This window comes from Gracilinanus agilis, chromosome 3 (genome assembly GCF_016433145.1).
Source record: "Gracilinanus agilis isolate LMUSP501 chromosome 3, AgileGrace, whole genome shotgun sequence".
Classification (NCBI taxonomy): Eukaryota; Metazoa; Chordata; class Mammalia; order Didelphimorphia; family Didelphidae; genus Gracilinanus; species Gracilinanus agilis.
The window spans coordinates 523998240-524020062 of record NC_058132.1 but is presented as its reverse complement, the minus strand read 5'-3'; the positions used below and the strand labels follow the sequence as shown (position 1 = coordinate 524020062).

Here is a 21823-nt window from a genome sequence, read left to right as displayed (position 1 = left end):
CACAATCTAATGCTTTTATTAAACTATATTTGCAGTATGTTGTTCCTAGAATGTATATTGGATTAAGTGATAATATGATTAATGATAAAATATGGAGGATTATTAGGATATGTTCTCGTGTAAGTGATGGGAAGATAGGGATAAGATGATGGGTGAATTTACCTCATTGAGAAGTGGACTCACACTTAGAGAAACATAGCAGAGATTGACTCTACTGGAACTCATCATTCTGTTTTTACTACAGACTTTCATTGCCATTATGCCTTTAAGAATAATTTGCACTTAATGAAGCCCCTTCTCTGCTAGTGGCTCTCCATCCGGCCTTAACTATTCTCTTTCTGGAAGAAAACAATCTTCCTTATTTCACAGATACTCTCAATTGTGTGCTAAGAAAAAGTATAATTCTTCATTTCAAGCAGTTCCCTTAAGCTGGAGAATTGCCAAGTACCCCAAATCTACAAAAAGCAGGGCATTCTCTTCTATCCAATCAACTCTAAGTCTCTTCTCATAGCAAAACAGAATTCACAATAAAAGAGATGCAATGTGCCTTTTGTCCTCTTGTTTTTCCCAGATAGAGCAGTAAAGAGCAATAAGGCCCCTGAAAGGTTGCTCTTCTCTCACTTTTGGTGGTATCAGGGAAGAATGGCCCTCATTTCTCTCCAAAAGAATGGGATTCCTCTCTCAACCTCTAAGCAGCTGGAGCCAGCCTTCCTCCAGCCATTAGCAATGGATTACATCAAAATCAGCAAAACCCAGGGAAGTCTTTGACATTTATCTGTCTGATCTGTAAGGCTTCTGTATCTCCTGCCCCTGGTTTCTTATGACTTCTTTGCTCAGCTCATTCACCTTCTTGTGTCTTGTTCTGTTAACTTCTCAGTGACTGTTTTCCAGATGGCTTCTGTATAGCCTCTAATCAGAACTTCCTGATTATCATAAAGCTTATTAACATATTCAGTAAAACTCAAGAATCATCTTTCTGTCAGTTTGAATCCAGCCTTTATATAATCTTCCCAAAGATGGACTCTAAGCAGTCATTTGATTTATAATTTTATCTGTTATAATCTTCAAAACACCAAAAAAGAGTCTCATACAAATGAACTAGTAAATCATAATTTTCTCAATCCATATGTACCACAGCATTACTCTGCCTTCAAACAAATTCTCTGTGTACTTTTATTGAAGGCCTGGTCTTTATTTAGTCCTTAAAACCATCTATATTTCTCTTCATATTTTATCCAAGAAGCCATTTCTTTCACAAATTGATTTTTAGCATTTTTCCATACATATATTCTCTTTTTCTTCCTTTTTCAGCAGCCAAACTTTTCATATATGAAAGGAGCAATATTTTGTATTTATAAGACCTATTTTATATTTATTTTGGGTAAAAGATATTTCTTATATTTGTCTAAGGGGTGGAATATTTTAAGTGAGTAAAATGAAGAGGATGTTTAATAACATGTAACTGTTAGTTAAAATATTCTGATTATGTCATGAGATATGAGGAAATGAGTTCTTTTTTTTAATATTAAAGGATGTAGGTAATGCCTTTCTAATGCCAAATTATTTCAGGATATGCTCTCTCCTTTTTCCTTTATGATTGCGTAGGTAGGAAAATTGAATATTCCAATATAACCTTATCAGTATTTTTTTTTACCAAAAATGCAGTTAAATTTTTTTTGCAGAGAATAAAGTTATAGTTCCTATTAGTTCTTGGGAGGAGATGTTTTCTGAAAAGGAAAGAAATATCCTTTTTGAACAATTATGTAAATGAATTCTGCAATAAGAATTTTGTTATGAATTAGCTACAACAAAGATCATCTCTTCAATTATACTGTCAAAAACTTATTTAATATTTAGGGCAGATTGGAATTAATTATTGCCCAATATACCCTGAGTCTTATTGTTTCAATATTTTAAGTAGTACACAATCAGTAATTGATGGATAATAATAAATAGATCTTTCTATCAGAAGTTGAAATAGATAATATAGACCTACAATAATCATGACATTTTAGGCATTCTCAACTAAATCTTTGAAATCCAAATGTGACTAACTTTGAGTAACTTATTCTTGGAGTACAGACTTTATTCTTTCTGTAATCTTAGTGATTTTTTGCTTTGGAGTTATTATTCATTCTTTTGCTTGACATTATCTAGTCTGTCTCATCCCAAATGTGATCTTAGAGCCATGCTCTTCTTTCTGTATTTCCCTTCAGTAGTGAGATTATTTAAGGCCTGTTTTTGGTTTTGCTTTTTATCATCCAGACTTTTTATTATCTGTATTATTGTTCTCTTTAACACAAATGATTGACAATTGACTTGATTTAATTTTTATATATTGAATCCATTACAACCTTATCTTGATCCCCTCCCAGGCAGCAACAGATTATTTAATGAGAAAATGGTAATATAAATCTAAATGTTTAGAGTGAAAAAGCAAATATAGCTTAAAGAGACCTACAGTTTGTTGATGGCTGTTTTAAGGAAAGATTGTGCATATGATGATTACTATTTGAGTGAGAAATGATGGTCAGATCTCTGCTCATCTTGGCTGTATAAATTTCTAAAGCCTAAACATCACTGCTAATGTATTTATTATGGGGTTATTTAAGCATAGTATAGTCAGCAAAAACTCATATCTCATTCGTGATAATATTTTAAGAAAGTAATGCAATTTCTTGACCCAACCTCTTGAGCCTTTGAGAATTTGCCTGCTCAGTAAGATGATTGATAGTAATTATTAATGAACTCTAAGTGCTGAATTTCCAAAATCCTGGAGAAGTATGTAGAGGTAGAAAAATGATGACAGAGCAGAAGTAGAGGATTACTGAGGAAGAAAGTTTTACAAGATGATGAGATAGCATTCAGTCAAACTAAAACAGAAAATGTAGTTTAATCCATTCTATTTACATAGGATCCAGTTGTCATAAATGCTTAACTCAAGCATTACATAGATTTCCCATTATTCAGCTACAGAGATTCTCCCACAGCAGATTTAGTAAACTCAGTGGTCACTTGATTTAATTGTCATGGTATAAAGCATGTTATGGTTATATTTGTATTTGATTTTTTAACCAGTTATTTACAGACCCATTTATAATGATTATTTACCCTCACTGCCTCAGGCTACTTTCTAAGACTGTAACTTGCAGAGCAAGGATCATTCTGTATTGGCACAAGAAATCCTTTATACCAGTGAAATCTCAGGTCCATTTAAAAAACGATAATTGTCTTTTGGGAGAATCAAGGGTCTTTAATTTGGTGAAGAAAAACTTTAAGAGAGACTTGATAGGCAATGATTATCTGAGGGGCAGAATTCAGTGATAAATTTTGACTAACCAACTGCCACAAAAAGACAGATATACATAAAAGCTTTAGGAAGCCCGGCACTCTCCAGACCACCAATCTTACTTTGGGTATACCCCTTGCTGCCATTTTCTGAGGAAGCAACTACTGTAGAAAATGGGTCAGGTCTACCTGGCAATGCTAACCAACTGATACATAAAGGTCAGCCATGTCAGCTTTGTTTAAGCAGCAAGGAGGAGGTAAGAGGAAGTATGTTACAGGCAGATCAAACCACCACAACCTTGACTGCTTTCTCCACTCAGAACTGGATGGAGATCTCAGGACCCTGAACTAAAATCTCTGGGAACAGCAATACTTCCAACTCTTGTGGAGATAACACTTGGCATCAGCTATGGAAGATCCAGAAAAAAAAGTTGTCAGCAAAATCCTTGGCAGTGTCAAATGATTCAGCATTAGAAATCGATATGATTTTATCAGCAGAAATAACATTAAAGAAAAGATATTCCCATCTACTTTACTGCTGCTCCCTAAGGACTGTTTCCATTTGACTTTAAGCTGAAGCCTTTTATTAATGTTGTCTCCTCTATTAGAATGTGAGCTCCTAATAAAAGAGACTCTTACTTTTCTATTTATATCCTCAACACTTGGCCCAGTGCTTTTGCACAAAGTAAGTGGTTAATAAGTCTTTCCTTCCTTGCTTGCTTCCTTCTTTTCTTCCTTCCTTCCTTCCTTCCTTCCTTCCTTCCTTCCTTCCTTCCTTCCTTCCTTCTGTCTGTCCGTCATTCTGTCATCCTTACTCATTTATATAAGGAGAATTTCCTACCAAGAATATATACGTAAAAATGGAATTGGCTGCCATAGTAGATAGATAGATTTCCCCCTCAATAGAAATATCTTTAAATAAAGGTTATATGCCTGTTTGTTAGCCAAACTGACTTATTATTTGTACTCAATACTCCATTTCCTATCTCTGTGCTTTTGTACAAGGTATTCCTCATACCTAAAATGTATTCCCTTCTCACCTCTGCTTCTCAAAATACCTGGCTTTTTCAAAGCATAGTTCATGTAACATCATCAGGAAAATTTCTTGATCTTTTTGTTTGTTAGTGCTCTCTCCCTCTTCAAATTACCCTTTATGTCCATATCTGTTTACATGTTTTACACTCAATTAGAACACCAGATCTTTGAGAGTATTGACTAATGCACATTTTAACATGTTTCTTAAATTGAATTGGATAAAATTGATTCTTATTTAATTATGAATTGGATTTTGTAGACCTTGAGGTCCCTTTTGACCCTGAGATTCTATAATTTGGTGATAATGTCATCACTGAGTAGGAGATCTGAGTTAAAGCTGAAATGAAGTTCAAAGAAAAGGGCAGTAGTCAAATGCCAGTAGTTTAGTGGGAAAGATATAGCTTTCAAGTTGAAGCCCCTAATTTCAAATTCCAGAGCTGACATCTACTTACAGATTTTGTGACTTAATCTTTCTGAGCTTGTTTCTTCTTTTATATAATGGTAATAATATTGTAATATCTACCTCTTAGAATTATAAGATAAGTTTCTATAAAACTTTTAAAGTTGTTACTATTATCTTAAAGTCATTAGGAGAGAAGTGGTTCTCCATATCTATAGAATTAAAATGCAAACTCCTTAGCCTGGAATTCAAGACCATCTACAAACTAGACTGCTTTTTTAAAAAAAAGTAACCAAAATAAAATTCCTTTAGTGGTCAAGAACTAAAATTATAGTAATCTTCAGAGTTAATCAAGAAAAGATAAAAGATGTACACTAAGCAATCTAACCATATTGGAATGTCTACATTCTGCAAAACAAACAAAGGGATTCAGAATGCAGGCATATTCCTTTTTTTGCAGCAGAAATGCAAGGGGGAAAGAGTCCTTCACTCAAGTTTCTTCTTATCTAGTCAAGATGTATCAATATCAATAACATTCTTCTAAAAACAGAAAATTCCATAAAGACTATAAGGGGGAAAATAGTGTTTATCTTGGTATGAGGGGGCTTCTATGGTGGAAAGAATCCTGATTTTGAAGCCAGAGCTTTTGGATTCTAATATTAGTTCAGTTTACTGCTGCTCTGATAGTCCTACCACTACCACCACAACCACTACCAGGCATTTATATAGTGCTTTACAAATATAATCTCATTTTATCCAAACAACCCTTTGCAGATAGGTACTATTATTACATTTACAGGTGAGGAAACTGAGGCTGGGATAGGTGAAGTGACTTACCCAGGGTCACAGAACTACTAAGGATTTGAGGCTAAATTTTAACTGTTTTCCTGACTAAATTCAAAGTTCTATTTGTTGCTCTCGCTAGATACCTCTACTGCCTGACCGAATTCAATAACCTACTTTTCCTTTTGTCCTAGAATTTTAGCCTCCACCAGAAGATTATATTAGATCACCCCAAGGGCCCTGGAAAGACACAAATTCCGTGACTTGGTTCTAGGGATGCAATATAAATGTGGGGGAAAAAAGATCTTGTTCAAATAACATATTAGTCTGCCTCTGCAGTTCATAAAGAAAAAATCATTACTCTATGGAATAATACATTTAGAGCTAAGAGAAATCTCAGAAAGCATTTCACCCTATAGCTTAGTTAACTAAAGACCAGAAAGACCAAATAATCTCTGCAAGGTCATATAGGTTCCTTATGTTCATTATTTTGCCAGGATTTTTTTTACTTTAAATTCACATACTTCTCAAAAGCCCTTGAACTCCTGGAGTCTTTTTTTTTAATGTTTTACTGATGACTTTTGTTTTTACATCATAGTCACTTCCTAGTATAACACACACACACACACACACACACACACACACACACACACACACACACACATATTTCTCATTTGAACTTTTTCCCTTGTAGCAAAGAAAAATATTTTAGTAAAATGTCCAATAAAGTAATATCTGATAATGTACTTCCACATATCTCCTTAATACAGGGAGGAAAATATGTTTTATCACCTGTTTTCTAGGTTTAGTATTAGCCATTGCCATTAATCTGAATTTTATTGTATTTTAGTGTTGTTTTTAAGTCAGAAAATATTAAATTCCTACTCGTTGCCTTACAGTGTGCTAAACTTTGGGGATACAGAGAGAAGTAAAAGACAATCACTGGTTTCAAGCTTATAATCTACTGGGGAAGGAAGACAACATGCAAACAACCATGTGTAAACAAACTGACTTAGCCTCTCCATGTTACTGACCTATGAAATCTTGGTCCTGGTCTCAAAGAATTCCTAATAAACCTCAGCTGTATACATTGACTCTCTTAATTTTCCTCATCTAAACCAGTTTGACTCTGTGGGATTAGAAATTTGCCACCAGTTCCTAATCACTTTCTCTTCTCATATTCTTTGATTATATATTTCTTTGTTAGCCATTCTCTGTTTCTCTTCATGCCTCTCTGCTATTTCAAGCCACAAAAAATAGAGGGTGTTTTTTGCATTTATTTATGTGGAAAGAATATACAAATTCAGGAAGAGAAATATGCTAAAGTAACTAAAAGTGTGACTAACAAAAAGTACCCAGGCTCAGACAGGATTCATTCAACAAGCAAATATTTAGTTCCTGTTCTATACAAAATACTATACTAAGTTCTAGGGCAGTGATTCCCAAAGTGGGTGCCACCACCCCTTAGTGGGTGTTGCAGCGATCCAGGGGGGCAGTGATGGCCACAGGTGCATTTGGGAGCGGTGAATAACTAACTGTAAGGGGGCAGTAATAGTATGTCATAGGGGGCACTAAGTAATATTTTTTTTTCTGGAAAGGGGGCAGTAGGCCAAAAAAGTTTGGGAACCACTGTTATAGGGTTTAAAGGTAGACAAAAAACGTTCCCTACCATTTTTACTGGAAAAAAAATAACAGCAAAAAAAATGCACAGAAAAATGGGTTGTTGTCCCTCATACTTGAAGAGAACCAAAATGACATCCCTGAGTGGTCTTTTGAGTTGTGTGAATATTGAATTTAAGTGAGGCAGAATTGCACAAAGTTGTTGGTCTTACTCTCTTCTAGTTATCAGAATCCAGTGACAAAAATCAAGACAATTGATATTAGCTGAGAATACAATGATAGATGATAGATGATAGATGAGGATACAATGGATTCTTCAGTGCCTAACTAAATTCTAAGCACTCCACAGTGTCTGCTTCTGTTGCCTTTATGGCAATTGGAAAATTTTTTTTCTCATTACTCTTCAATATGGGGGATGTCTTCACATACCTGGGGTGGACACTCTCTAACTCACCAGTGGTTTTGAGGCCTGTCAGTTACCTACAGAAAATAAATACAAAATATATGCAACATAAACTCCCAAGTTAAATCAAGGTAGTGAAGGAGCTAACAAGTGGAAAGATCAGGAAGAACCTTTAATAGCAAGTGGTACTTATGTGGAATCTTGAAAGTAGCCAGGTATCCTAAGAGGTGCAGGTTAGGAGGGAGAACATTCCAAGCCATGGGGAAGAGTGTAAGAGGAGAGATGGAATGTTATGTTTGAAGAATAGCAAGTAGGAATGTATGAAAAGGAATCATGTTTAGCAACTAGAAAGGTAGGCTAAAACCAGATTGTGAAACGGAAGGACTCAATAATTATACATTAGGAACTTGGCAGCTCAGTGGAGAAAGAATAGATTTGAGATGAGGAAACCATTTAGGGGACTATTACAGTTGTTTAGGTAGGAGGTGATGAGGCTCTTGATGAAGGTGGTAATTGTATGATTGGAGGATATATTCGTGGGGGCCTTTCTAAAAGGCCTGGGAAGTGTTTAGATATGTGAGATGAAAGATAATGAAGAGAATAAGAAGATTCCCAGGTTGTGAAACTGAGTGACAGAAGGATAATGGCACCTGACAGAAATAGGAAACTAGAAAGGTGAATTGGGGTGGGAGGTGGAATGTACATAAAATTTTTTCATTTGGATTTTGAGATGCCCATGTGGCATGCAATGAAAAATGTTCCCTAGGAAGTTGGTGGAGACTATACTAAGAAGGAATTGTTAGAAATGTAGGAGATCTAAGAGAGTTCTGTAATGATGAAAACATAGTATAATGGAGTATCTAAGAGGATAGAATGATTAAAAGTGGCAAATTCTGAAAAGAGATGAAAGAGAATAGGAAATGAAGAAAGGCTATAAGTTTTGGAAATTCTAAATTGTTGACCTTGAAGAAAGTTATCTCTGGTGAATAATAAAGGTTGTAATTTAAATAATGTTTCAAATTACTAATAATTAAGAGAAATGCAAATTAGAACAGTTCTTAGATTCTAAGAATTCTACATTTGCTGTTAACTAATTCTTATCCATCTTAGGATGTGCTGATAAAATATTTGTGTCATATACATTGGAAGATATAAGAAAATATATGGTAGCCATGTTGAGTCAAGGGTGATAAACAGTTACCTGCTTAGAATGCAGAGTGGACTGAGCTTGGCATGAGCTTGGCATGAGCCAAGACAATTTGGCTTGAGTATAAAAGGAACAGATCTGAACTCATCTTGGTCTCAGTTGGAGATATTTGGGTGAGGGTGGATAGTGTTTAGGCAATAGTCTATATACTCTCTTTACTCAGCAACCAGCTTTAGCTATCAGACTAATACAACTGTGTTCCATCAATCTCTGTTTCCTGATTTATAATCACCAAGAAGATCAGCAAAGATAACTATCATTCAGCAGGGTCAAACCTTAACTCAGGGTTGAGGCCTGACAGGCCTCAGCTGGGCTGTCAACCAACCAAGATCCTTGATCAACAATATTCAAGTGAAGATTCAATATCAGTTTATCCATCTAGACTTATTTAGGATTCCCAATTCCCACTTTCCATCAATTACCCAGTTTCCCTTTCCCTAATTTCATCAACTATTAAATCATTTTATAAGAAATAATTTACCTGATCTCAAAGATCTCAAAGTCTCAAAGATCTAGTGGGGCTTCAGTTGACTGTGTCCTGTGTCAACTTAGGAAAGGGGTTTACTTCAACATGCCTTTAATCAACTTCTTAAGAACAAATCTACAGTCAGACAGATCAAACTAGTTAATTAATCTTTATAGATCAAATAATCCGATCTATATTGAATAAAATAAAGGGATATAGCCATCAACATCAAATTTACAGGGCTTCAGTTGGACAAGGATTAGCTGAATTCCACTATCAGCTGATTCCTAGTTTTTTTTGGCCACTAGCCCTGTGTTACTGTTAGCCATCTGGGGATTGGAGTAATCAGATTCTACATATTCTCCTTTTATCATCAGCTGCATTGGGTTTGACCTTTTGGGTTCACCACCATATCTAGGTGTCCCATTATGACTTAACACTCCCAATTAACTCAGTCCCTAGATTGACCATAACAAAGCCATAAGCTAAAAGAAACTGTTACACATTTCCTGGAGATATTTATCATCTTTCACACAAAAAAAATCCATGAAATTTTAAGAATTAATCATTATTGATCATAATTTAAGATCAGGAATTTCCTCTGAAAAATTCCTTTATTTCAAATTGATGAGATACTCATGTTTTCCCTTTTAGTAAATATGATTTGCTGGTTTTATCAATTATTGAGTGCTGACTGTAAACAAAGCACATTGCACAAAGTAACTTAGGTCTTACCAAGATGTTGATTGTATAATTGAAGTGAATAAGATTAACACAAAATTTGATTATTTTAAATTCTAAATAGCCATATAAAAATTTCAAATATGAGAAAGAATTCTCTTATCTCATTTACAGACTATCTTTATTTTATCTCACTACATTTTAAAAACTAATTTGAGTTTTATAATATAAAACAATAAAAGTTGGAAACTTTTTTTTCTACGAGGGAAACTTGTAAAATTAAAGCACAGTGATCAGAGTACCCTTCGAAAATATCTGCTCCATGGATCTGCCCTGCCCTGCCTATTCAAACCCTCTTCTCTCTTCCTCCTTCCATTTCTCCTTTTTCTCTTCGTACTTTGCACTTCTTTAATTTACTTTTCATTTTATCATTATCATTTCCTTTGCTAGACTATCCATTTTATTAAGGCAAGAAGTATCTTATCTAAACTTTTTCTCTCCAGCTCTTAACATAATAGGTTAAAATGAAAGGGCATGATAGCTATGTTTCTTCTTTTTTAATAATTGGAGCAAAGCTTTCAGGAAACTAAAGAACATTTAAGGAAAGTATTGATTTGGAATGACAAAGAATTTCAAAATTTTATTGGGAGCTATGGGAAATGCATTTTATAAGGTATTTTTTAGAAGATCTTAACTTGATAAATTTTCTCATTCCTAGGTAATGCTGATATAATTATGTTAATATTTTCTAGTTATTTTGATAACTTCATCCTTTGGTCTTTTTGCTCTTTTCCCCATGTATGTTAAAGTTATTATTATGAACAAAAATTTAATAGGATCAAAAGATCTATATGGGTTGAACAAGTATGGGAATTGATGATTATCATCAGAATATTTAAATTATTGATTGAATTGTTCTTGAGTATACTGGAATAATTGATATGTTTGAATCTGAGAACTTGAGTTAAAATCCTAGTGCTGCTATTTGTGACCCTGGATGTCTTCACCTCTCTCCATTTCAGTTTTCTAACCTGTAAAATGAAGAGAGTTGGACCAGATGACCTGTAATATCCCTATTAGCTCTTTTTATAAGGTCTTACGATGTCATTGTATTTTAGCATTGAGTAAAGATAGTCTAAGATAATCATTATGATTTATTTAGAAGTGAATTCCAGGGCAGCCAATAGTCAATAATCCTAGTTTTTCTATTTTTTTTGTAACCTAGATAAATTTATAAAGCCAGTTATAACTGGGATTCCCTATGTTTATAAAATGGAGATAGTAATTTAAGTACTTTGCTGCCGACTATGTTAAAAGATTTAATGAGAAAATCCTGGAGAATTTAGTTTACTTGAAAGGGAAGAATTACATGGGGTCAAAGTATTATTTGGGTTGATTTTACTTTTAACCTAGCCTTTATTAATTGTTCTTCTTTAATGTTGTTTTTGGAATTTTAATTATTTTCTACCAAAAATTCTATCCAAATAGTTTTAAGAAACAGATGATGTTTGTTATGTTTTTTCCTAATCACTGTCTTGGAGGTGACATATAGTTCTGAAATTAGTCATGTGAGATTGAGAAAATATGACAGAACTTTGCAAAGTTTGACTAGACTTTGAGATACAACACCAAAGAATGTTGCTTAATTACAGCCTCTGTTTAATTAAGATAACAATGCAAAGCCTTTCATTAAAATTAACATAGAAAAAGTTCTTCCTTGGTCCTTGGAGAGGATATTATATGCAAGCCCTGTTGCGTGGGTTGCAAAATGTCACTGGAATTTATATGCATTACTTGTCTAATTGCAGTAAATGTAGCATGTCCAGATAGGTTTAAAAGTTGGATGGCTGTTTGTTACTTACTGAAAATCACTTGAAACCTCAGTACCCAGAGGCAGCTGTTCACAGGTCCTTCACCTCTCCCCAGAGATGGCTAGGAAGACTGTGTTGTTGGACCCTGTCTTTTATGGCAGGAGCAGTAAACATGACAGGTTGTTTGGGAGCCATCTGTTTAAAATGGCTACTGCTTTGTATGCAGCAATGAACTTGAGATCAGTTTTCTCTCTGTCTTCATGGTAACAGTCTTATTTGGTGTCACAACAGGTGGAAGTTGATGGGTCGAAACTAAATGTGACCAGTGAATGGAACCTGGCTTCACCTTTATTGTCTGTCAACATTGATGGCACTCAGAGGATTGTACAGGTAAATTGACTGATGATTTACTTTAAGAACCTCTATGTACTTTTAAATTCCTATCAGTGCCTGCATGGTTAAAATGTAACGGTATAATAGAGGAAAGCTGTATTTCAGACTTATCTTTTTAATGCAGCATAGTTTTGAATTAAATTTCTCTTGAATGCATTTTTAAGGAATACACTTTTGTGATTCACAATCTAGTGTTAACTTTTTTTTTGGTGTAGAGGACAGAAATTAGTTGTGAAATGTTCCATTTTCTTGTCTGTAATACATCTTCCATGTTCTTATGCTTTATTGTTTGAAGTCACTTCTAAAAGTCATTAAGAAGATGCTATTTTAGATATCTTACTAACCTGACTTTTTTTGAGCAGGCAAAAACATGAATTATTTCTTTTAAAAAAGATACCAGCCATTTAGGTAACCTCTCCACAATCCATAAAAGTTTCTTTAAATCCTTCAAGATTCATTTACTTTAATAACTGAAGCATCAAGCCTCAGAATCTGTATTAGTTTTTTTTAAACCCTTACCTTCCATCTTAGAATCATTACTGGGTATTTGGTTCTAAGGCAGAAGAGTGGTAAGGGCTAGGCAATGGGGGTAAAATGACTTGCCCAGGGTAACACAGCTGGGAAGTGTCTGAGGTTAGATTTGAACCCAGGACCTCCTGTCTCTGGGCCTGGCTCTCAATCCACTGAGCCACCCAGCTGCTCCCTGTAATAGTTTTAAAAAGAAATTTATTAGATCCTTTGATAGAGGAGAGCTGACCAGAAAGAAAGTGTAGATTCCCTCTTGACCAAGTTTTGGAAGGTTTACATTATATAAAATTTATCTGTGAGTGTCCACACAGAAACCACATGTATAGAATTAAACAGTTTTGCTGAGAGGGCAACTTAAAACCATGATAGATTGAGATGGATATGAGTAAATGTAAATATTCAATAAAATTTGGCCAGAAGCCAAAACAGAAGGGGATCCAAAATATGAACTTTGGGGTGGACCCAAAACAAGACTTTAATGTGGTAACCCAAAATAAGAATATTTTCAGTGGATCCAGAATTTAGAGGAACCCAAAGTCCTCTGTAACCTCTTGTATTCCTGGAGAACTTCTGAGGTCAGTGTGACATTCTGGATTTAAATAATCTCTAGTTAGATTTAAACAGTGTGATAATTTTTTTCCAAACAATATAATAAAGCATTTTCCCATGATAGTTAATACTCATTGCTTTGATAAACCAAGGGTAGTTAATACTCAATTCTTTATAGGTAAAGAACTTTTTATACTTGGACACAAAGTTGCCAACAATCTATATTTTTCCAAACATAACTTCATTTGGCATATAATAAAATCAGAAGTTGACTCATGTTTTGGGGACATTTTCTCCCTCTTCCCTGTAAAGAATATCTAAGAAGACACTTTTCTTGTTGAAAGAGGACAGCATAACTTTGAAGAATGTATTTCCATAGGGTACTAATCTTCATAACCTGAGTGGCAAGTAGTGATAGACTGTCTTCTTTACCACTCTGTTATCTCTCCCCTGTGACTGCATGGCAGGGAATTCAAAGGATTTTAGGATTTAGAGAACTTAGATCATGGAGTCCAGCCACCTCACTTTATAGAAGAGGAAACTTAGAAGTAGTTGGTCTTGTTTCCTTGGAGGTCTGCAGTCTAAAATTGATTAAGTATATGGTAGGGGACATTGTTCCTGTCTGAATGGGACTAGACAGCTTCCAGTATAGACTGTAACCTACAGGGACTAAATGATTTTTCTAGGATCACAGCAAGAATAAGTATTTTGAGACAGCATTTAAGCACATAGAGCTCCTATAGTTTATCCAGTATACTGTACTCTGCCATTTTAACACAGAATCTAAGATTATCATAGTTTCCATCTCATAATCACGTTTACATTCTTATCCTCTATTGTGCTTTTTGAATTGACTTTTCTGTTGTACATGTGGTTTGAGGTAAAAGTTCAGTCTCCATAAAACCCTTTGTCAAACCCAATATGAGGCTTAGATATCCTAAAGGTGTAGTATAGAAAAGTGAGTCAATCAACAACTTTATTCTTTCATTTAGACCCATACAGAAGCACTTTGCTCCATGAAAGAAAATCATTTATAATTTGAAATTATATAGAATCTTTTTAGTATTCAAAATGTACTGTTTACCAAACTATATACAAACAGAATTACTCAGAATTTCAGAAGTCATCTAATCTAACCTGTATTCCTGAAAATGAATTTTCTATAACATCTAAATAAGTAATGATCCATTATTTCCTTGAAGATCTCCAATGAACCTATTCCACATCCTAACAATCAGAACTGGCCAAAATCGTTGTAGACTTACCCTGGAACTTTGATCTGCAACCACTATTTTTTGCCTCTGTGACCAAGAAGAACTAGACTTTCTTCCACAAGGCAGCCCTTCAAATACTGTGAGATAGGCAAGACAAGACAACAAACATTTATTAAGGTTGTACCACGTGCTAGGTACTATGCCAAACAGTAGGATACAAGTACAAATAAAAAGAAAAATAGTCCCTTCCCTCAAGGATGTTAAATTTATTCAGGAAGACAGCACATAGAAAGGAATTGAAAAGGGCTAGAGGTGAGCAAGAAAAGATTTACACAAGAAAGATATGATTCTGAAACCTGGAAATTCAGAAACAGAGGCAGGAAATGAATAAAAGTTGGCCAGCCTTGGACCATCCACAAAATGGGTGGAACTCTTCAGTGAGTGAAGGGAGCCAGTATGGAGGAAAGGATATTCCTGAGTGAAAATGCTACCATGGAAAATGGTAATGCCAGGGTGAGGAAAGGCCTCAGACAATGAAGGAATTTCCAGGTTGAGACTGCAGCTGAGTCTCAGTAGCAAAGTCTGGAATGTCAGAAGGAGAGCCAGGAAGCAAGATAACAATAATGTCTTTAAAAAATTAAAAACAATACAGAACAAAAAAACCCATGCTTTATAAAGTTAATCTATGTGTAGCTTGTCTTTGTTTAACTTATCTAATTATATTGTGAATTAAAAAAAAACCCATATGAGTACTGTTTTTACTGGAACCTTGCTCTAATGAAGTTCACTTTGTCCCTGATAGACCCCACTTTAGCTATTTTTTTTAGTGTGACCACCCTAGCCTCTTTTCTCACAGGGAGAAATCCTGCAGAAATTCCTGGTGATCAAGTTTATCTTGCATGATTACTTGATGGAGGCCTTCCTTCACCAAAGGCTGTGTATATCTCCTTATGTTCCTTTTTTATATTTAGGTAGAGATTCTGCATAAAATCCCTATTGTTAAACTGGCATGAGATTCATATTTAGAAGAATTTTTAAATATATTTATTCCTAGTTCATGAATAGCCTTCACCTCATCTAATTAATTGTATAGTGAATAAAATAAGCTCCTTTTATTTTTTTAAACTCCTACCTTCCATCTTAGAATCAATACTGTGTGTATTGGTTCCAAGGCAGAAGAGTGGTAAGGGCTAGGCAATGGGGGTTAAATGACTTGTCCAGGGTCACACAGCTAGGAAGTGTCTGAGGTTAGATTAGAACCCAGGACTTCCTGTGTTTAGGTATGACTCTCAATCCTCTGGGCCACTCAGCTGCCCCCTTCTTTTAAAAGAAAGTATTGCATCTATTTGAGATAAAAGACTTCTTCCAGACAGATGATTTGCTTCAACTTAAGTTCTCTCTAATTGGAAGAAAATATCTTCCAGTGAGCCAAAAGTCGTGATTGTTATTCAGTCATTCCAACTCCTTGTGATCCTATTTGGGGTTTTCTTGGCAAAGATACTGGGGTGGTTTGCCATTTCCTTCTCTAGCTCATTCTGCATTTGAGGAAATTGAGCCAGACACAGTTAAGAGACTTGTCCAGGGTCACATAGCTAATAAGTGTCTGAAGTCATATTTGACCTCCAGACTAATTATTCTGGCCACTGTGCCATTTGGCCTGCCTCAAATGGTCATAAAATGCTGACCATGTTACTTACTGAATTCATATACTGAATACTGTAAATCTGTGTTAGTTTTGAGTTCTGATATTTATCTTCACAAAATAATTTTCATGAATTTCTATAAGGTAGTTATAATAAAACTTTATGTAAAAAATATGAATATAATTAAATAATCATGGTTCCTTAAGATATTGCCTATAATTTCAATGGATGCATAAATGTTTAGTATTAATATGATTTCATTGTCTATTGTACCTTTTAATTACATCTACTTTTGTGTTAACTTTGAGATCATGTTTGCTATTCCTGCTTTGTTTATTTCAACTGAAGCATAATGGACTCTGCTCAGCCCTTTACCTTTACTCTGTGTCTCCCTTCTTCAGCTATGTTTCTTATAGACAGCTTATTGTAGGACTGGTTTTTGACCCATTCTACTACCCACTTTTATTTTATGGGTGAATTCTTCCTTTTCACATTTACTATTATGGTTTTTTACTGTGTATTTCTCCTCATCTTATTTTTACCCTGTTTATTCTACCGTAAAAGGGAATTCTTAATCCCTTGCTCTAACTTAACTGGGGAAAGAGCTGGCTGGCTCAGTGGACAAAGAGCCAGGCCCAAAGATAAGAGATTCTATTACTATGGCTACCAGCACACAGTTAAAGGAAATAGAAACTGCTCTCAGAGAGGAAGTGATATAAGAATGACAGTTGGATAGTGAGAGATTAAGGTAAGTATGAAGTGTGAGAAGGGGCTTTTGCTCTAAAGTTTCCCCAACGGCAGGGTGTTGCTGGCAATTGCCGGTGACAGTTGGCTGCTGTAAAATCTGATTGAAGGAGAGTGTGTGGGTTGGTAACTGTCCATTGTTTAGTGCAGTTATGGGCAAACTATGAAATGTTCTATCTGGTTGCAAAAGTGACATTATTCCTAATCTGACGAATACAATGAGTAGGTATGAATACAATGAGTAGGCTGAAGAGTTATTTGTGAGACTCTCTCAAACAATGGTTTTAGGTAGTTTAGAGGTTGATATAAAAAGATATAGGTAGTTTTTAGGGAGTACTAGGGTAGGTAATTAAATATCTGTCTCTTATCTTCCGGTCTTTACTATTTTTTCTCAATTAAAACAAAAATTTGTTAAGCTGCTCTCCTATCTTTGTCAAAGTTCTAATTTTAACCCCTACATTTCTTGGCAATCCAGGTAGGAGTTTCATTAATCTTTTAATCTTCTGTTCAGATTATTTTCCTCACTTGTTATTAAACTATCCCTACTAGTTGGTTAGAATTTTTAAGAATATATAGGCAATTTAGTATGTTGCTGGAGATCATGGCACACATTATAAAGAAGCAGTTTCTGGCCTGTCTTATACAACTCCCACTTCTAGAGAGCTTTACTGAGCTGGAACAGCTCACAATTTTAGATTGCCTCCGCTTATCACTGTTTCTGGGATTATTTGTTCTGATAGTATCCTTACAAATTTACCAAATTTACCAAATAGTTTACCTATTTCTCTCCAACAAGAAAAAACAACAGAAAGCTAGCTTAATTGATACTTGTAAGGAATTAAGTTTAAGGGTTTGACTAAATATGCGAGAATTCTAAATTAATATTGTGGTTGCTGATTTTAAAATATTGTATCTCAAGTCAAAATGACTTTTAGTAGCTTTATTTATAAAGAGGTAGAGTGAAAGGAGAAAAATGCAAAAGGAGGGTAAAGAACATGTCTAGTCTATCATACTAAATATTGCTCTGGTGCTCAGCTCACCCTGGCAGGGCTTGTTAACCCTCGACCAGAGGGCCCAGAGTTCCACCCACATGGCCTCCTCCAAGAAGGGAAGGCCTCTCTGAAGTTAATCTCTCCAGACACCAGGAAAGGAAGGCCAGCTACTCACTCACCCAAGAGTCAGTCCAAGTCCCAAGTTACCTCCAAAAGGCAAGTCACCAGTCAAAGATGACTACTGAAGACAACAACGACTACTACCAAAGATCAGGACTTTTATAGTCCTTTTTGTCCCTTCCCCTCTTCACAGGGGCCAAATACAGCTTCCAAATTGCCTAACACTGCCCATAGAGGCAGTATCTGTGGGATTCACACCTCTCATCCCCTGAAGGTATCAACTCTTGTCATAGGCCTCTGAAGATGTCTTACTATAGGAGTCACAAGTTTCTGATTGACTGAGTTAAAAGAGTGGGGCTCTTCAAGTACATGACTTGTGAATCCTCTTACTTCTCCAAGTAAGTGACTAATGAATTCTCTTACTTTATGGCTTACAAAGTGTTAAGTAGGTGTGTTTTCAGTTTTGGTTGATCATTTTAAAAGTTGCTGAATATGAATTCATATATGAAGTATAATTCATACTTCACAGACTCAGAGAAAATACCTTGGAAAAAATATCTCTCAGCTAGCCCAAATTATCTCTCAACTTACCAAAACCTAAACTATCTCTCACTCTACCCAACTGGTCTCTCTTTCTTTTCCTCCTCCTCCTTTCACCTACTCGATGGCAACTCAAACAAGAAACCAAGAGAAAGAAACAAGAAATAATCTAGCTACAGGCCTATTCCCCTTAAGAGAAGTATCTACCATTAGTCATAAAGAAGAGTTAGTTTCTATAAGACATTACTCATCGTTCACCCCTCAAGATATATAGCAGTTATCAAAAAAACTAGAGATTATTTGTTTAATCATATGACCCCACTTGGATTGACTTTGAAAATGTATTGTAGAAATTTTTAATGGAAAGGGAGGAAAATAAGATCATCTCTCTTGCCAGTCAGGCTTAGGGAAGGGGAGCAATTAATTTGCCCCAGCAAGATCCACGGTAGAATGTGAATAATGAAAATGATTATATGAGACTGTTCTGGGCTAGGGAGGCATTATTGAGAGTCTTGAGAGCATGTTCTGACAGACCTCATTCCTGGACAAAATTGAAGATCTCAGACAAGAGATTGGTGAAAATCCTTCCCAGTAAATTGACAAAATCGATTTTGAAGAAACAAATTCATCTTTTGATTGGAAAAGAGATCTGTTGGTGGGAGCAAATTTCTCTCATAGAGAGAGAAAGGGCTAATAGGTGGTGCTGTGCCATCTTGCTGAAGCTGGGTCAGTTTCAGGGACCCCTACTGAGAGAAATTGACAGGATACAAGTCCTAACAGCCATTCATGATCAATTTGTTGAAGATAGCTGGAATTAAGGAGTATTATATATTTTAAGATCATCTCTTAGAATAGGTTTAGAAAGATGTGTTTAATCTTTAGGCAGATAGTAAAAATAGATGACTGTAGATTCACTCCAGTGAATAAGAAGAAAGTTCCTTGCAGGACAGAGGGGTTCTGGGTTGTAGTATAAAAAGATGTGTTAGGTTAAGATATCTCATCCTAATTTCTACCTCCCTTTCTTGTCCCTACTTCTTCTCAAAGTTTTAATAAACTTGTTGGATTAAATTGTGTCCAGTAAATTCATCAAACGTGTATTAACAATAGCTGGTAGTAATTAATCAAGATCAACTGGCCATCAATATAAAAATCAATAATAACCATTATACCACCATTGTAATAGCTCTTTCACAACTCTTTTATTTGATATAATTTTCCCATCTATTTCTGCTTTCCCTTTTCTCCCAGTGCAGTCCTCATTCTCATCTCTTAATTTTAGATAACAATCCATTGTAGTTAATGCACCCCCGCATCCCCATATATCTGTCTTTCTCTTTCTCTTCTAATTGCCTTAATATTGATAAAGATCCTAAGAGTTATGAGTATTATATTCCTATTTAAAAATACAAGTAGCTCAAGCTAATTGAATCCCTTATGATTCCTCTTTCCTATTTATCTTCTTATGCTACTATTGAGTTTTCTGTTTGAATGTCATATTTTTCTATGCAGTTCTGATCTTTTCATTAGGAAATTTGAAAGTTCTCAATTTCTTTGAATGCTCTTATTTTCCCCCTGAAGAATTTTACTCACTGCACTGGGCCAGTAATTTTTTAAAAAATCCTAACTCCTTTGCCTTCTAGAATATCATATTATAGGAAATCTAATCCTTTAAAGTAGCAGCAGCTAAATCTTGTGTTATCTTAACTGTAGCTACATAATGTTTGAATTTTTTCTTTCTGGCTGATTATAGAATTTTCTCCTGGGAGCTTTGCAATTTGGCTATAATATTCCTTGGATTTTTCACTTTGAGATCTCTTTCTGTAGGTGATCAGTAGATTCTTTCAATTTTTGTTTTACTCTGATTCTAGGGTATCAGGGTAGTTTTCCTTGATAATTTCTTGAAATACAGTATGTAGGTTCTTTTTATCATGACTTCCAGGTAATCCAATAATTCTTAAATTATATCTCCTCAATCTGTTTCCCATGTCAGTTGTTTTCCCAATGAGAAATTTCTTGTATATAAGAAATACATTTTCTTATATTTTTTCATTTGTTTTATTTTGTCTGGTTTTCCTTTGATGTTTTGTGGAGTCATTAGCTTCCACTTGCCCAATTCTTATTTTTAAGGAATTATTTTCTTTGATGAGCTTCTATACATCCTTTTCCATTTGATCAGTTTTTATTTTTAAGAAGCTGTTTTCTTTTTTCGGTGGATTTTTGTACTTTCTTTTCCATTTGGCCAATTCTTTTTTTTTCCTTTGGCAAATTTTTATATTTTTTTTCTTTCCCCAGTTTTTCTTTTAACTCTCTTATTTGAATCTTAAAGTCATTTTTACCTCTTCCAGAATTTCTTTTTGGGCCTTACTCCAGTATGCATTTTTCTTAGAGGTTTTACTTAAAGCCATTTTAACATTGTTCCTTCTAGGTTTGTATCATGATCCTCTCTGTCACCATAATGATTTTATAATTAGGCCCCGTGTTGGGTTTTTTTGCTCATTTTTTTCTACTTTTTTTCTACTTTTTTCTACTTTGTTATGCAACTTTTTACTGTATGTTATGGGCTCAGATCCTAGTCACTCTCCCAAGAGACTTCTTTATGGGCTTGGGGCTTTTTTTCCAACTTGCACAAGGCTCAGGGTCCTCACTTCTGGCTTGTACAGTGGGGAATCAAACAGCTTACTTACACAGTGGAGGGTGTCACTGCTGGCTTGCCCTTGAAATAGGGCCCTGCAGGTAGTTTATGCAAGGTTAAGGCTTTGCTGTGGGGTTGGGGCCTCAGCTGCTGGGTTACACAGTGGGGCCTTGCTGGCCCACAGTGGAGTTGAGGGCCCCCTGTAGGCTAAGGTCTGGTGGACATATCCCTACTAATCCTAACTGATAGAGGTAGGGTGGTATCACAGAGTGGTTTTAATTTGCATTTCTCGAGCAGTGATTTAGAGCAGTTTTTTGCTCAACTGTAGAGAGCTTTAATTACTTTATCTGAGACCTGTTCATATCCTTTGACTATTTATCAGTTGGGAAATGACTTGTATCCTTATATATTCAATTCATTTCCCTATGTATTTAAGAAATTAGGCTTTTACTAGAGAGGTTTTTGTAAACAATTTTTTGTACCATTATGTTTACTGTGTATTATTTGCCATCCTATTTCTCCCTATTTAGTTTCTAAACACTTCTTCCCTCAACTACCTGCCTTTTTTATTATTCTAATCCCCCTTCTCTTATCCCCTTCCTCTTCTACTTTCTGTATTGTGTAAGTTCTTCCTTTATTGAGCCAGTTCTGATGAGAATAAGTTTCACATGCTTCCCTCCTCACCTCCCCCAACTTCCCCTCTCTTAGAAAAGCTCCTTCTTGTCTCTTTTATCTGCAATAATTTACCTCATTCTATTTTTCTTTTCCCTCTCC

At 35.2% G+C, this 21823-nt stretch overlaps 1 protein-coding gene across 1 annotated transcript in view; it reads left to right on the top strand.

Moving 5' to 3' along the window:
• The window catches only part of PCCA (propionyl-CoA carboxylase subunit alpha), a 618789-nt gene that overhangs the window by 438850 nt on the left and 158116 nt on the right, over window positions 1–21823 (top strand). Inside the window, exon 19 of the mRNA XM_044669343.1 lies at window positions 11986–12084. Within this exon, the coding sequence (XP_044525278.1) occupies window positions 11986–12084 (99 nt within the window). The remainder of the gene's footprint in view (window positions 1–11985; window positions 12085–21823) is intronic.